This window comes from Oncorhynchus kisutch, linkage group LG17 (genome assembly GCF_002021735.2).
Source record: "Oncorhynchus kisutch isolate 150728-3 linkage group LG17, Okis_V2, whole genome shotgun sequence".
Taxonomy (NCBI): domain Eukaryota; kingdom Metazoa; phylum Chordata; class Actinopteri; order Salmoniformes; family Salmonidae; genus Oncorhynchus; species Oncorhynchus kisutch.
The window spans coordinates 70,813,562-70,828,124 of record NC_034190.2 but is presented as its reverse complement, the minus strand read 5'-3'; the positions used below and the strand labels follow the sequence as shown (position 1 = coordinate 70,828,124).

Genomic DNA, 14,563 nt, shown 5'->3' with positions numbered 1-14,563 from the left:
AAATTAAGTTGGGTGAATTTTGGCCCATTCCTCCTGACAGAGCTGGTGTAACTGAGTCAGGTTTGTTGGCCTCCTTGCTCACATACGCATTTCAGTTCTGCCCACAAATGGGATGGGAGGTCAGGGCTTTGTGATGGCGACTCCAATACCTTGACTTTATTGTCCTTAAGCCAACTTCGGAAGTATGCTTGTGGTCATTGTCCATTTGAAAGACCCATTTGCGACCAAGCTTTAACTTCCTGACCGATGTCTTGAGATGTTGCTTCAATATATCCACATAATTCTCTGACCTATTTTGTGAAGTGCACCAGTCCCTCCTGCAGCAAAGCACCCCCACAACATGATGCTGCCACCCTGTGCTTCACGTTTGGGATGATGTTCTTCGGCTTGCAAGCTTCCCCCTTTTTCCTCCAAACATAACGATGGTCATTATGGCCAAACAGTTCTATTTTTGTTTCATCAGACCAGAGAACATTTCTCCCAAAAGTAAGATCTTTGTCCCCATGTGCAGTTGCAAACCGTAGTCTGGCTTTTTTTATGGTGGCTTTGGAGCAGTGGCTTCTTCCTTGCTGAGCAGCCTTTCAGGTTATGTCGATATAGGACTCGTTTTACTGTGGATATAGATACCTTTGTATCTGTTTCCTCCAGCATCTTCACAAGGTCCTTTGCTGTTGTTCTGTGATTGATTTGCACTTTTTGCACCTGTTAAAGGAATTCTACAATTCCTATATGTGTTCATTAACCAATTCAATTAAAATCACTCTGTCTGTTTCTAAGAATTTGTAAGATCCTTATTTGCATAAAATAGACAAGAGACCAGTCTACCAAAATTAGCCAATAGCATTTATTCTTGAGAGCACTGGTCATAGAACCCTGTACAACAGTTTATATATCAAATATGACATCATAGGTTATAAAATATATCTCCTCCTCTCGACCAGGACAAAGCAGGTTCAAAAGTTCATTCCAACTCACTAGCACACATACCTGACACACTATACCTGGATTAACTCACCATAGTCTCACCATAGTTTATTACCACTTCGCAGACAGTTCCAGAATAGGAAAACCTGGATGGGCTCTCGCTGTCTTATTTTATCGCCACAAAGTTATAGCTGAGTTGGTTCAAACATAGGTTAATCGTGCTACTTTAGACACACACACATACATTCCTTCTTCCACCATGGTTGTCATTTCCAATTACCCCTTATCCTTGCTACATAACCTCTTTCTTAGGAACTAACATTATTAATCAGATATCGTAAAACAGGGTAGAGTTTAATTAGTTATAGTTCTATTTAAATGTAAATATTGTTTAGCCATTATTCATAAAATTCCTAACAGGACCAAAGTACGTTCATCTCTAGGAGACAGAACGCGTCTCCTTCATGAGCGGTAAGACGGCTGCGTGGTCCCGTGGTGTTTACACTTGCGTACTATTGTTTGTACAAATGAACGTGGTACCTTCAGGCAGGCGTTTGGAAATTGTTCCCAAGGATGAACCAGACTTGTGGAGGTCTACAATATGTTTTCTGAAGTCTTGGCTGATTTCTTTTGGTTTTGCCATGATGTCAAGCAATGAGGCACGGAGTTTGAAGGTAGGCCTTGAAATACATCCACAGCTACACCTCCGATTGACTCAAATGATGTCAATTAGCCTATCAGAAGCTTCTAAAGCCATGACATCATTTTCTGGAATTTTTCAAGCTGTTTAAAGGCAGTCAACTTAGAGAATGTAAACTTCTGACCCACTGGAATTGTGATACAGTGAATTATAAGCGAAATAATCTGTCTGTAAACAATTGTTGGAAAAAGTACTTGTGTCATGCACAAAGTAGATGTCCTAACCGACTTGCCAAAACTATAGTTTGTTAACAAGAAATTGTGGAGTGGTTGAAAAACAAGTTTTAATGACTCCAACCTAAGTGTATGTAAACTTCCTACTTCAACTGTATGACATACAGTATACACAGCCCAAACGGCCTTCAATAAACATCCCGGTATTAGTATATAGCTGCCAGTATATAGTTGCTTTGTCGAGATCACGAAATAATCAGAAGTAGCACGCATCATCCATTCATTTGTTCAGATGCACGATAACCACCTCATCAAGGAGCCCTGTGGCTGCAATGATCGCAATGCGCTCTTGGGGCATTTAAGCCCTGAACAATGTCTGACAGGCAATACTGTCTCCCAGGCTGCACCCTGCCGCCAAGACCACAGTCAGTCTCATGCAAAGGATAACGCAGCTAACTTGGCTAGTCTTGTGAGATGGATAGTTAGCTAGTTAGTCTTGTTGGCTATCTAGCAAGCTAGCTTGTTATCTATGCTGGTTGTTAGCTTGCATAACGATATATATAGTTCATGGATAATATTTACAATTACAGTGGGTGAGCTCCATCCCTGACAGGTTGATCAGATTAAATTTTAGCCTCAGATGCTGATAAATCAGGATGCTGCCTCATAGGCTGTTTCATAGGTAAGGCTCCTTGAAGACAGACTAGCTGTCAAATTGCTTTATAGGCAGATGCATATCTGATCCAGGGGGTGAGCTCTATTCCAGGCAGGCTGATCAGATTCAATAGCCTCAGAGGCTGGTGTCAGGATGCTGCCTTGTAGGCTGTTTCAATGGTAAAGCTCCTTGCAGGCAGATTAGCTGTCCGTGCTTTATAGGCTGATGCATATCATCCAGAGTGGGTGAGCTCTATTCTTGGCAGCTGATCAGATTCAATAGCAGCCTCAGAGGCTTGTAAATCAGGAGCCTGACTTGTAGGCTATTTCATATGTAAGGCTCCTTGCAGACAGCATACAAGGCTGCATCCTGACATATCAGCCTCTGAGGCGGCTATTGAATCTGATCAGCTTGCCAGGAGTAAAGCGTACCCTCTCTTGATCATATACATAATGCATTGGCTGCTAATCTGCCGGCAATGAACTATAGACGTGCTGGTTGTATAGCAACAGAAACGATGCGCTCGCAACCATGGAGCAAACAGATGAGGGTGCCTTATCTATCTAACCCATCTATGAAACTACAAGGCAGAATCCTGATTTATCAGCCTCTGAGGCTGCTATTGAATCTTATCAAGCGCTGAGCCTGAAATGTAATCTGATCAGCCTGTCAGAAATAGAGCTCACCCACTCAAATGTAAATATCATCCATAAAACAAGTGCCCCTTACAATCATACACATACTGTATCAGATATGCAAGCTAACGACCAGAATAGAAAACAAACTAGCTAGCTAACTAGCTAGTAGCGCTCTTGCTCACAAGACTAGCAAAGTTAGCTGCATTGTTGCTTACATGCGATTGGCTGTGGTATGGGCGTGGCAAAGAGCCTGGGAGACAGAGCTGCCTGTCAGGCATCGTTCAGGGCTTAAATGCCCCACAAGCGGATTTAAAAAAATAATTGTACCTTTATTTAAGCAAACCAGAAGGCACAATTTTCATTAGATTTTTTATTGACGGATATCCAGGGGCACACTCCCAACACTCAGACATAATTTACAAATGAAGCATTTGTGTTTAGTGAGTCCACCAGATCAGAGGCAGTAGAGATGACCAGGGATGTTCTCTTGATAAGTGTGTGAATTGGATCATTTTCCTGACAAAATGTAACGACTACTTTTGGGTGTCAGGGAAAATATATGGAGTAAAAAGTCTATACTTTTGTTTAGGAATTAAGTGAAGTAAAAGTTGCCAAAAATATAAATTGTAAAGTACAGATACCCCAAAAAACAACTTAAGTAGTACTTTAAAGTATGTTTTACTTAAGTACTTTATACCACTGCTCCCAGCTAGTTAGTGGTGGGGAGTTTCCTGTTTTTGTTTTGGCTGGCGATAAGCTGAGCACATTTTCCTAGTATTTATTGATCTGGCTGGGATCTAGCTGACTTAATACACCCAGGCTGGAATGATGGAGGATGAGGGGAAGGAGAGAGTGTTAGGCTGTACCTTACTTCTTTGTTCATTCATCAACCCCAAAGCAGTTGTTTATGGAGCAGACTCCAAGGAAACATATTTCAGCTCCTGACCAACGATGCCTTCATGCGGGAACTGTCTGCGCTAAACGTTAGTGGACTGGGTATAGTGCCACAACTAACCACAGCACACTCCCATTTTAAAGACAGTTGCCAATGCTGATATTGACACTTCCTTCTCCCTTCTTCCTCTCCTCTCCTCTCCCTCTACTCTACCAGGTGACGTCATCGTGGACATCAACGGACTGTGTGTCCTGGGGAAGACTCATGCTGACGTGGTTCAGATGTTCCAGTCTATCCCAGTCAACCAGTACGTGGACATGGTGCTGTGTCGGGGTTACCCCCTCCCTGAGGACCCCAGTGGGAGTGACGACGCCTCCTCGTGGGACATAGCCACAGCCCTGGCTCCCGAAGCCACCCCTTCACTTTCGACCTCTAACCCCGAGGAGATACACTATGTCACCAGCCCAGACGGCACCCTCCCAAGACAGGTACAGTACAACCAGTTCCTCCCTAGGTTTCTTCCTTTTAGGGCGTTTTTCCTGGCCACTGTGCTTCTGTTTTTGCTTGCTGTCAGGGGTCTAGCCTGGGTTACTGTAAAAGCACTTTGTGAAAACTGCTGATTTAAAAAGGGGCTATATAAATAGATTTGGGTGATTTTGATTTGATTGATTGATTGACAGACAACAGCTGTCCCAGCCATGTCCAACGGGGGGCGCCACTACCCTGAGGGTCCAGACCTCACGCTGTTGCAGCCGGAGCTGGTGGGTGTACCCCTGGTGAAGGGGCCAGGAGGGTTCGGCTTTGCCATTGCAGACTGCCCCCTGGGCCAGAAGGTAAAATGCATTGAATGAATTTCCGGTAACACTTTACCATAGCCCCTCTTATGTATGACTGGTGTTATAATGCCAGAGGTGTGGACTCGAGTCAGATGACTTGGACTCGAGTCACAAATTTGATGACTTGAGACTCGATAGAAAATAAAATGACTTGACTTGGACTTGGAGCCTCCTGACTTGAGACTCAACTTTGGTTTTGTAACGTTTTGTCACTCATTTTGTTGCACACTCTCTGTGGATTACTCTCCATGAAACACTCAGCCCTCTGATTGGACCAGCAAACTGTCAATCAACACATGTCGGGTGAGATAGTGCAATGAGGTTTTGACGGGTTGCGAGTGTGAAACTGAATGGAGAAAAACATATATTTTTCATACATATAGCCTACCATTTGTATTTTATATTTATACCTTTGCTTATTCGATCTTGTCACTGACATAAGCCTATGGCGTTGCACCAAATTTTTGTTTCAAAAACCAAAAAGTTGTGCGTTTTGACTGTTGACCAATGAGCAGTCATCAGCATTTGTGTGCAAAGGCGGGCGCACATATCCAGGTTAGTGATCAGAAAGCACTAGATTAATTTTCTCCGGTTTTGCCTGGCAAAAACAGAGTAGCCTACCTACATTGCTATGGACTCATCTTTGCCACATATAGGCTACCTGGTTGATTTCCTTGATCATTTTTATACTTCAGATAGGCCTAGTTTGGGTGGGATATAATTATATAGATGCCTCGGTGGTGGTACTGCATGTCTCTAAAGATACCTGTAACATCGTACTACCTTCAATACTTATGGGATGAAGATGTAACATTCTGGCAAATGAATTAGGAGAGAGAAGAATGCTACAGACAGATCATGCTTTTCATCCGATCCTGTAACCCCTGCTGCATACAGGTAGGCTGTATGATCCTGCTTGCTCTGGACTCCAGAAGGGACAGTGTGACATAATATCCCTAGTTATTATTGACTGCTAACATTAATGACTTTCATCTCAAAATGCAGGTGTTTCTGCGTTTCTATATATTCAATTTCTATATCTTGCGTTTTGAAAATGCATCACCGTTTATGGCTGTAATGACGAGCTACATTTGCGCAGTGATTGTGCGATGGGGTCGCAAGCTTTGAACCAACCAGGTCGAGGGTCAAAGAAGTTAGTAAACCACTGAGCTAGAGAATTCCTCTGTATAAAGCCTTATGTAGTAGTAGGTGTTGTAACAACTTGATGAATGGTATATATAAGGAAGCCTACAGTAAAGATTTACAGAATGTACTTTCATCTAATTGAATGTAGGTTAAACTAATCCAATATAATGTAATCAAATGTAATGTAACCTAACCAATGTAATCCCAGGTGAAGATGATCCTGGATGCCCAGTGGTGTCATGGCCTGCTAAAGGGTGATGTAATCAAGGAGATCAACCGTCAGAACGTCCAGACAATGAGCCACTCCCAGGTGGTGGACATCCTGAAAGACCTATCTGTGGGGAGCGAGGTCAACGTGTTAGTTCTCAGAGGAGGTGAGACAGACATATCCGTTATGATATTATAAAGCTCTGCATTACAGCTGCTTCTCCTATGCAATATGCACTTTCTCTCAGTCTATACTAGACAGTGTATGCCTTGAGCAAGGTCATTTCTGGTGTTCAGTTGAGACATTCATAAGAGTGTCACTAAGATGTGTTTCACAAAACTGCTTCCGCTTTGCAGTAGTTTATGGGCTTGTTGTAGACCAGTGGTTGCCCACCTTGGTTACTGTACCACCAACTGAATATTGCTCTGCCCGGAGTACCCCTGAAGTACCCCTTCATGTTCATTTTACCAGTAGGCCGATGGTCTCATGAGTCTTCTCAAGTACCCCTGTGGATAGGTCAAGTACCCCTAGAGTCAGTGTCCTACCCCTGGTTGGGAACTACTGCCTTATGCCTTGGTAATCAGCGTTGTTATGATAGGAGTGTGGCAGTGCATGCCTTCATCCCAGTCAACATACCTGTGTTCAGAGGAGCTGCCAGACCAAACTGATTGCTTCCACCGTAGTCTGACTGGGTCATGCTGCTGTGAAGATGTGGTAATAGTAGTTCATAGAGGAAGTATGTTAGATGGCCGTTCAGCCCTCCCAGAAGCCAGCCCCAGAGCCACCCACTGTTTAATAAAGCAATTTCATGCTCTAGTCTATCCCACTATCGATCCACTATCCATTTCCCATTTGCACCTCTGCACCTTGACCGGAGAGGGAGGCCTGAGAAGGGTATGCTAACGCAAGATATATTCAGACAACTGTAGTGTTTGGCTAGGTAGTGATTCATGATGGGGGGGAAAAAATGTTGTATATTATTTGTTGACGATATATCGTATTGTTTTGACAATAGTGCAATATTCTTTGCAATTTTCTGTACCTGCACAAATTCCAGTATTCATAGCTTGTTCTCCATCTTCTTTTTAAATATGGAGCCAATTTGTTTTTTAGCACTTTTTCCATGGCTGGTCAAATCTCATTTTCTCATGACTCTCGAATTGGAACATAGAATTGCAATAAAATCACAGTATCTAATCGCAATACATATAGAATAGTGAGAATCGCAATGCATATCGTATCGATGATCTTGTATTTTGAGGTACCTGGCATTTTCCAGCACTAGTAGTTATCTCTCAGCTCAGACTTCAATGGCAGGCAGTCTGACATGTTGTGAAGTGGAGAGTAATGGTATGTTCACCTAATGACGTGTGCTCTGAAGAGTCCTAATTGTGCTGAGTGATTAGAGGTCCGTTCGGTTTTGGTAAAAATGTAGACATTAAATGCATTATGTGGGTTGAATGATATAACAACACAGAAAAACATATGAATAAAAGTCCCATAATAGTAGGGACTGGCCATTACTGATTACCACTTATTAACCAGCATTTATTTGCATTGCTTTACTTATTTCAATATTTGTTTTATTTGATGACTTTATTATTTAATTCCAAGTCATCTCTATATAGCAGCTGTCTATACCATCTGACAAAATCACTACTTTAGTAGTTCTTCAAAGTAAATAATTACTTTTATGACTGCTGAATACCAACTATCAATCACTTAGATCACTTATTTTCAGGCTCACGAAGCAACCGCTTTCTATCTCTCTCCATCCAGCGTTCTCTCTTCCCTCAGTCCCCATGTCTTGCTCTGCACAGACCGGACAAATTTAAGCGAGAGCAGAAGGGATTATGGTCATTGTGGTTCATTACCACGTTTTCTGAGCTAAACATGTAGAATATTGGGCTGTTGGAAACTACAACGTTATAATACATCGCACAATTCAGGCTTGATCTGATTTATCTCTAAAGAAACTGCACATTGAGCTCAAGTAATTGAATTGACATCGGTCCATTAGTTGTTTAAAAAACGAAAAATTCGAATGAGTCAAGAAGCAGTATGTTCAGCCAGAGATGTGGTGTGCCAACTCCTGACTTGTCCTAAGGAGGCCTGGGGGAGGGAGCAGGATCAGGTTATACTGTTGACTCCTCCATGGGAGAATGAGGGGAGACTGGTGGAGGGGCTGGCAGGGTCATCAGGAGGTCACCTAAGGGCTGAGGTATAGAACCTTGGGTCTATGACCAGGGGGTAACAGCAGCTCTCCACCACTGACAGCCATAGAGAGGGAGAACAGGAACTTGCCTGCTGGGTTGGCCCCAAGCACTATCCAGCTCACTAAAGGGTGCTTCCGCTGTGCAATAATGGTGCTTGCCTGAGGCGGTACTGGTAATACCTATGGGAATGTTCACCATGGTCAATGAAAAGGTGCTGACTGGTGACTGCTACCTGTGTGTTGTGGAAGAGTTCGAAAAAAATCCAACCCGGAAGTGGGAAATCTGAGGTTGGTCGATTTTCAACTCAGCCCCTATTGAAGATACAGTGGGATATTGGTAATCTTGTACTTCCTAAGCCTTCCACTAGATGTGAACCGTCTTTAGAAACTTGTTTGAGGTTTTTGCTGTGAAGGGGGGCTGAATGAGAGGGGAATGAGTCAGAGGTCTGCCAGCAGCCATGAGCTGGTCACGCGCATTCACATGAGACGTAGCTCCCGTTCCTTTGCTTTTCTGAAGACAAAGGAATTCTCCGGTTGGAACATTATTGAAGTTTTATGTTAAAAAAACATCCTAAAGATTGATTCTATACATCGTTTGACATGTTTCTATGGACTGTAACGGAACTTTTTGACATTTCGTCTGCAACTAGTCAACGCACTTTGTGAGTTTTGATTTGTTTACCAAACGCGCTAACAAAAGTAGCTATTTGGACATAAATTATGGACATTATAGAACAAATCAAACATTTATTGTGTAACTGGGATTCCTGGGAGTGCATTCTGATGAAGATCATCAAAGGTAAGTGAATATTTATAACGTTATTTCTGACTTCTGTTGACTGCACAATTATGGCGGATATCTTTTTGGCTTGTTGGGTCTCTGAGCGCCGTATTCAGATTATTGCATGGTTTGCTTTTTCTGTAAAGAAGTTTATCTATATTTCCATGGATAACACTTGTATTTTCAACAACATTTATAATGAGTATTTCTGTAAATTGATGTGGCTCTCTGCAAAATCACCGGATGTTTTTGGAACTAGTGAACATAACGCGCCAATATATACTGAGATTCTTTTATATAAATATGAACTTTATCGAACAAAACATACATGTATTGTGTAACATGAAGTCCTATGAGTGGCATCTGATGAAGATCATCAAAGGTTAGTGATTAATTCTATCTCTATTTATGATTTTTGTGACTGGAAAATGGAAAATGGCTGTGTTTTTCTGTGATATGGCTCTGACCTAACATAATCGTTTGTGGTGCTTTCGATGTAAAGTCTATTAGAAATCGGACACTATTGTGGGATTAACAACAAGATTACCTTTTAAAACGGTATAAGGTACATGTATGTTTGAGGAATTTTAATTATGAGATTTTTGTTGTTTTGAATTTGGCGCCCTGGTATTCACTGGTTGTTGTCATATCGATCCCTAAGAGGGTCATCAGGAGGTCCCTCCACAATGATACAATAATACACATTGTGGACCACTTAAATTGAGTTTTGAGAAACTAAAAACAATCCTAGTCAAAAATGGTACAGGCGTCATCTAGAATGTGTTACATCATCTATACACATGTATGCAAAAACAAAACATAGTACAGTGTATAAAATGACAAATGTGAACATAAAATTTACATTATTGTTACCTGATTACATTTTCATCAAGACCGTTAGTATTTTTGGTGTGTCAAACAGATATACACCACTGGGCTTCTTTTGATGGTCACTGGGCATCTTTTAATGGTCACTGGGATTCTTTTCATGGTCACTGGGATTATTTTCATGGTCACTGGGATTCTTTTCATGGTCACTGGGATTCTTTTCATGGTCACTGGGATTCTTTTCATGGTCAATGGGCTTCTTTCGATGAGGGTGGTAGGTCTAATGCTGATTATCTGAATGGAGTGTCTTACTGTGGAATGGTAGCAACAGGTGTGGAGAATAAATTACAAGGTTAACCCTTGGTGAGGCACATCTCATTCCTCTTCCCTTAGTCTGTTTCTCTGTGTTGACGTCAGAGATCCTTCCCACGCTGCTGCTTGAGCATAATACCACCTACTGGTCAAGTTGAACCATGATCCTGCTGGCGTTTAGTACCAGAGAGTAGAACAGGGAGAGGTTATAGAGATGTATGGGGCTGTCATGGTTACCACTCATTATGTAGGGCAGAGTGTGTGTCTAAGGGAAACAGTCATCTTGTATGATGAATGAGAATGTACTGTTTTACAGCAGAACAGGGTCAATGGTGTGGGGAAACAGAGATGTATAATAATATATCAGACCTCCATCACAATAACCCAGTCACCCAATATGTCCTCCATAGTAAATGCTCTTCTTCTACTGTATTGAGTCATCTTTCTATTTTTTTTTCTATCTCTCTCCGCCCCCAGGTCAGACATCTCCCGTGAAGTCTCTAAAACCTGTAAGTTAAAAGAAATGCTTTTAATTACCCTACTCCTTCTCCTCTCCTCCTCCTGCTGTCCTCTCTCACACTCGCTCACAGAGACTCTCTCCTCTCTCTCTCCTCACTCCCTCCTCTCTAACAGAGACTCTCTCCTCTCTCACAGAGACTCTCTTCTCTCACAGACTCTCTTTCCTCACTCTCTCCTCTCTCACAGAGACTCTCTCCCCTTGGCCTCTACAGGGGATTCCAATGAGAGGCCATGTGTCCCAAATTGCACCTTATTCCCTATATAGTGCACTTCTTTTGTTCAGGGCCTATAGGGCTTTGGTCAAAAGTAGTGCACTATGTAGGAGGGAAAAGTGCCATTTGGGACAGATACTGTAGAAAGTGTCAAGTGAGTCTAGGAACAGAGACAGAAACACAGCGTTTTTAAACACCAGACAGGAGATGAATTATTAAAACAATCGTGATATAACTTTGTCTTAGTTTCTTTCCCCCACCAGCAAGCAGAGTCGTCTACTGTAGAGAGAATTATTCAAAGAGCTAACACGAGTTGCGAGCCAAAAACACACACAATGGTGTTATTTTTGGAGGCAACCGGCTGACTGGGGTGTGTGAATGTGCTCCTGGCAAACAGCTACTTATCATCCTGGCTGGTAGTAACTATAGTATGTAGCAGTGGTGTAAGCTGTTAATAACCTCTCTAGGATAGGGGGACAGTCGCGTCCCACTTGGCCAATTGCCAGGGAAAATGTAGAGCGCCAGATTCAAATAAAATGATATAAAAATCAAACTTCCATTAAATCACACATGTAAGATACCAAATTAAAGCTACACTCGTTGTGAATCCAGCCAACATGTCAGATTTTTAAAAGGCTTTTCGGCGAAAGCATAAGAAGCTATTATCTGATGATAGCACAACAGTAAAAAAAGAGAGTAGCATATTTCAACCCTGCAGGCGCTACGCAGAAATAAAATATATATCATGCCTTACCTTTGACAAGCTTCTTTTGTTGGCACTCCAATATGTCCCATAAACATCACAAATGGTCCTTTTGTTCGATTCATTCCGTCCATATATATCCAAAATGTCAATTTATTTGGCACGTTTGATCCAGAAAAAAACAGCTTCCAATTTGCGCAAAGTCACTACAAAATATCTCAAAAGTGACCTGTAGATTTTGCCAAAACATTTCAAAATACTTTGTAATACAACTTTAGGTATTTTTAAACGTTAATAATCGATCAAATTGAAGACGGGTCTAACTGTTTTCAATAGAGGACGAGAGGAAACTAACGCCACTTTTCAAGTTTTGGCCAACTCTCAACAGCGTTACCCTTTTCCAAGTTGGCCGTACTTCTTCATTGCACAAAGGAATAACCTCAAACAAATTCCAAAGACTGGTGACATCCAGTGGAAGCAGTAGGAACTGCAAACTAGTGCCTAAGAAATATCGTTTCCCATGAGAACTCAATGAACAGACAGTGACCTCAAAAATAAATAATTCTGAATGGTTAGTCCTCGGGGTTTTGCCTGCTACATAAGTTATGTTATACTCACAGACATGATTAAAACAGTTTTAGGAACTTCAGAGTATTTTCTATCCAAATATACTAATAATATGCATATCTTATATTCTTGGCATGAGTAGCAGGAAGTTGAAATTGGGCACGCTATTTATCCAAAAGTGAAAATGCTGCCCCCTATCCCAAAGAGGTTTTAAGCCATGTTCAATAGTTCTGTTCCTAGAGCCCAGCAGATACATTCTTAGAGGGCTGCCTTCTCTGAACAACAGACTAGAGAAGTCTACTTGGTCATCAACAAGCCTTTGTACACGGCTCAGAATCAGTGTAGACAAAGCCTTATATTGAGATATATAACTAAGGCTTTGGCTCAGTGGAAGTATTATCATTCAGCTTTATAAAGGGACTGTGTTAGTAGAGTTAAGGCCAGCACTGTAGACACTAGGGGGAAAACTCCTAAGTGTAGTTTGGTGTTACAGAAGAAAGGTAACTCTTCCTAAATCCAACACTATTACACTCAGTGTCTGAGTTGTAGGTTATTGTATACTGTCTATGTTAAAACCATGATATGAATAAAAAACAGTTTTAATTGAATCATCTTGTTTATTGTGTTGCAGTGCACTGCTCCCATGTCTCAGCAGAGGCAGGAGAGAAAGGAGAAGGAGATGACAACCAGCACAGAGACCCTCAGCACCCCAGAGCCAGCCCTGACCCCCGCCCCACAGCCCCTTCCCTTTTCCGCCAACAGCATCCACTCAGCCTCCCCCAAGCCTGACCCCTCAGACCTCTACCTCAAGTCCAAGGCCCTGCTGGACAGCAAACGTGAGTATACACAAACCCCTCTAACCTGACTGACGGACAGTCTCTGTCCAGTCTCTCACAACACTCTGCTTGGCTGGTACTTTTAAATGTTCAGGCTGTCACAAGAGACTTCATATCATACTGTAGTTCACATTTTCCACCTGTCAGACTGATATTACTTAGCAGGTTGTCCAAGTCTTATCATTCCACTGCACAGTATCTGGCTATTCTTCACTAACAATAGTTAGTTAACCCATTGTGTCCTTCTCCCTGTCTTTCCCTGTTTATCCAGCCCCCAACACCAAGGACCTAGATGTCTTCATCAAGAGGAACCAGGAGTCGGGCTTTGGTTTCCGAGTCTTAGGAGGAGAGGGGCCAGATCAGCCCGTAAGTACCCACCCAGAGAGACTGCTCTATCCTGGTTCAGCCAGCATTAAAACTTCTTAGGCATCGGCATCCCATCAACGGGACAGTTGTAAATCATGCAGCGCAAATGTCTGTACATACAACAAATGTCTGTACATATAAATGTCTTATATCGGCTGAAAGCTTAAATTCTTGTTAATATAACTGCACTGTCCAATTTACAGTAGGTATTACTGCGAGAAAATGCCATGCTATTGTTTGAGGAGAGCTCCTAACAACAAAACATTTTTTTTCACAGCGATAGGTTTGATAAATTCACCTCTGAAGGTGAAATATGTACTTACATTATGAAATCTTGCTCTGATTTATCATCCAAAGGGTCCCAGAGATAACATGAAGTGTTGTTTTGTTAGATAAAATCCTTTTTCATATCCTAAAAAGGTCCATATAGCATGTATGATCAATTGTGTATTTCCACTCGTTCAATTTACAAAAAAAGGAATCAGTGAAAATCTCACCCTAAACATTGGTTCATCGAATCCAATCACATTTGTATGTATTCCTCAGAGATCCTAGAACGTAACAAGACTTCACTATATCATTACGGGTGTAGTATATCCTATAGGACACCATATTTGGTCAGAGAGCGACGCCTTCATTGCACGCCGAAGGCGGTCTTCACTTGAATGACTCTAACTTTGTCAAATAAGCACCAATCGGGGTCAAAAAAAGCTATCTAGATAGCCAATGAGCTGGGCTTTACGGGTGTATCCGGAAACCCTGTGTCTGTCACAAAATGTAACCTTTTGCAACAGCATGCCTTTTTTTTTTTTTTACTTCAAGTTACCTGTGTGAAACTTTGCACATACACTGCTGCCATCTTGTGGATACCATCGGAATTACAACCAGTGTGATGGCTAGAATTGGGACCTTTCTCTTGCATTTCAAAGATGGAGATAAAAAAAACTGTTGTTTTTTAAAATTGTATTTTCTTCTACCAGATCTATTATGTTATATTCTCCTACATTCAAATAACATTTCCACAAACGTCAAAGTGTTTCCTTTCAAAT

At 41.8% G+C, this 14,563-nt stretch overlaps 1 protein-coding gene across 2 annotated transcripts in view; it reads left to right on the top strand.

Moving 5' to 3' along the window:
• Positions 1-14,563, top strand: part of LOC109907050 (membrane-associated guanylate kinase, WW and PDZ domain-containing protein 3) — a 242,719-nt gene that overhangs the window by 214,866 nt on the left and 13,290 nt on the right. For both annotated transcript variants that reach the window (XM_031794498.1, XM_031794499.1), the window contains exons 10-15: positions 4,202-4,473; positions 4,666-4,818; positions 6,176-6,341; positions 10,789-10,820; positions 12,944-13,148; positions 13,420-13,514. In XM_031794498.1, coding sequence (XP_031650358.1) covers positions 4,202-4,473; positions 4,666-4,818; positions 6,176-6,341; positions 10,789-10,820; positions 12,944-13,148; positions 13,420-13,514 — 923 coding nt within the window. The remainder of the gene's footprint in view (positions 1-4,201; positions 4,474-4,665; positions 4,819-6,175; positions 6,342-10,788; positions 10,821-12,943; positions 13,149-13,419; positions 13,515-14,563) is intronic.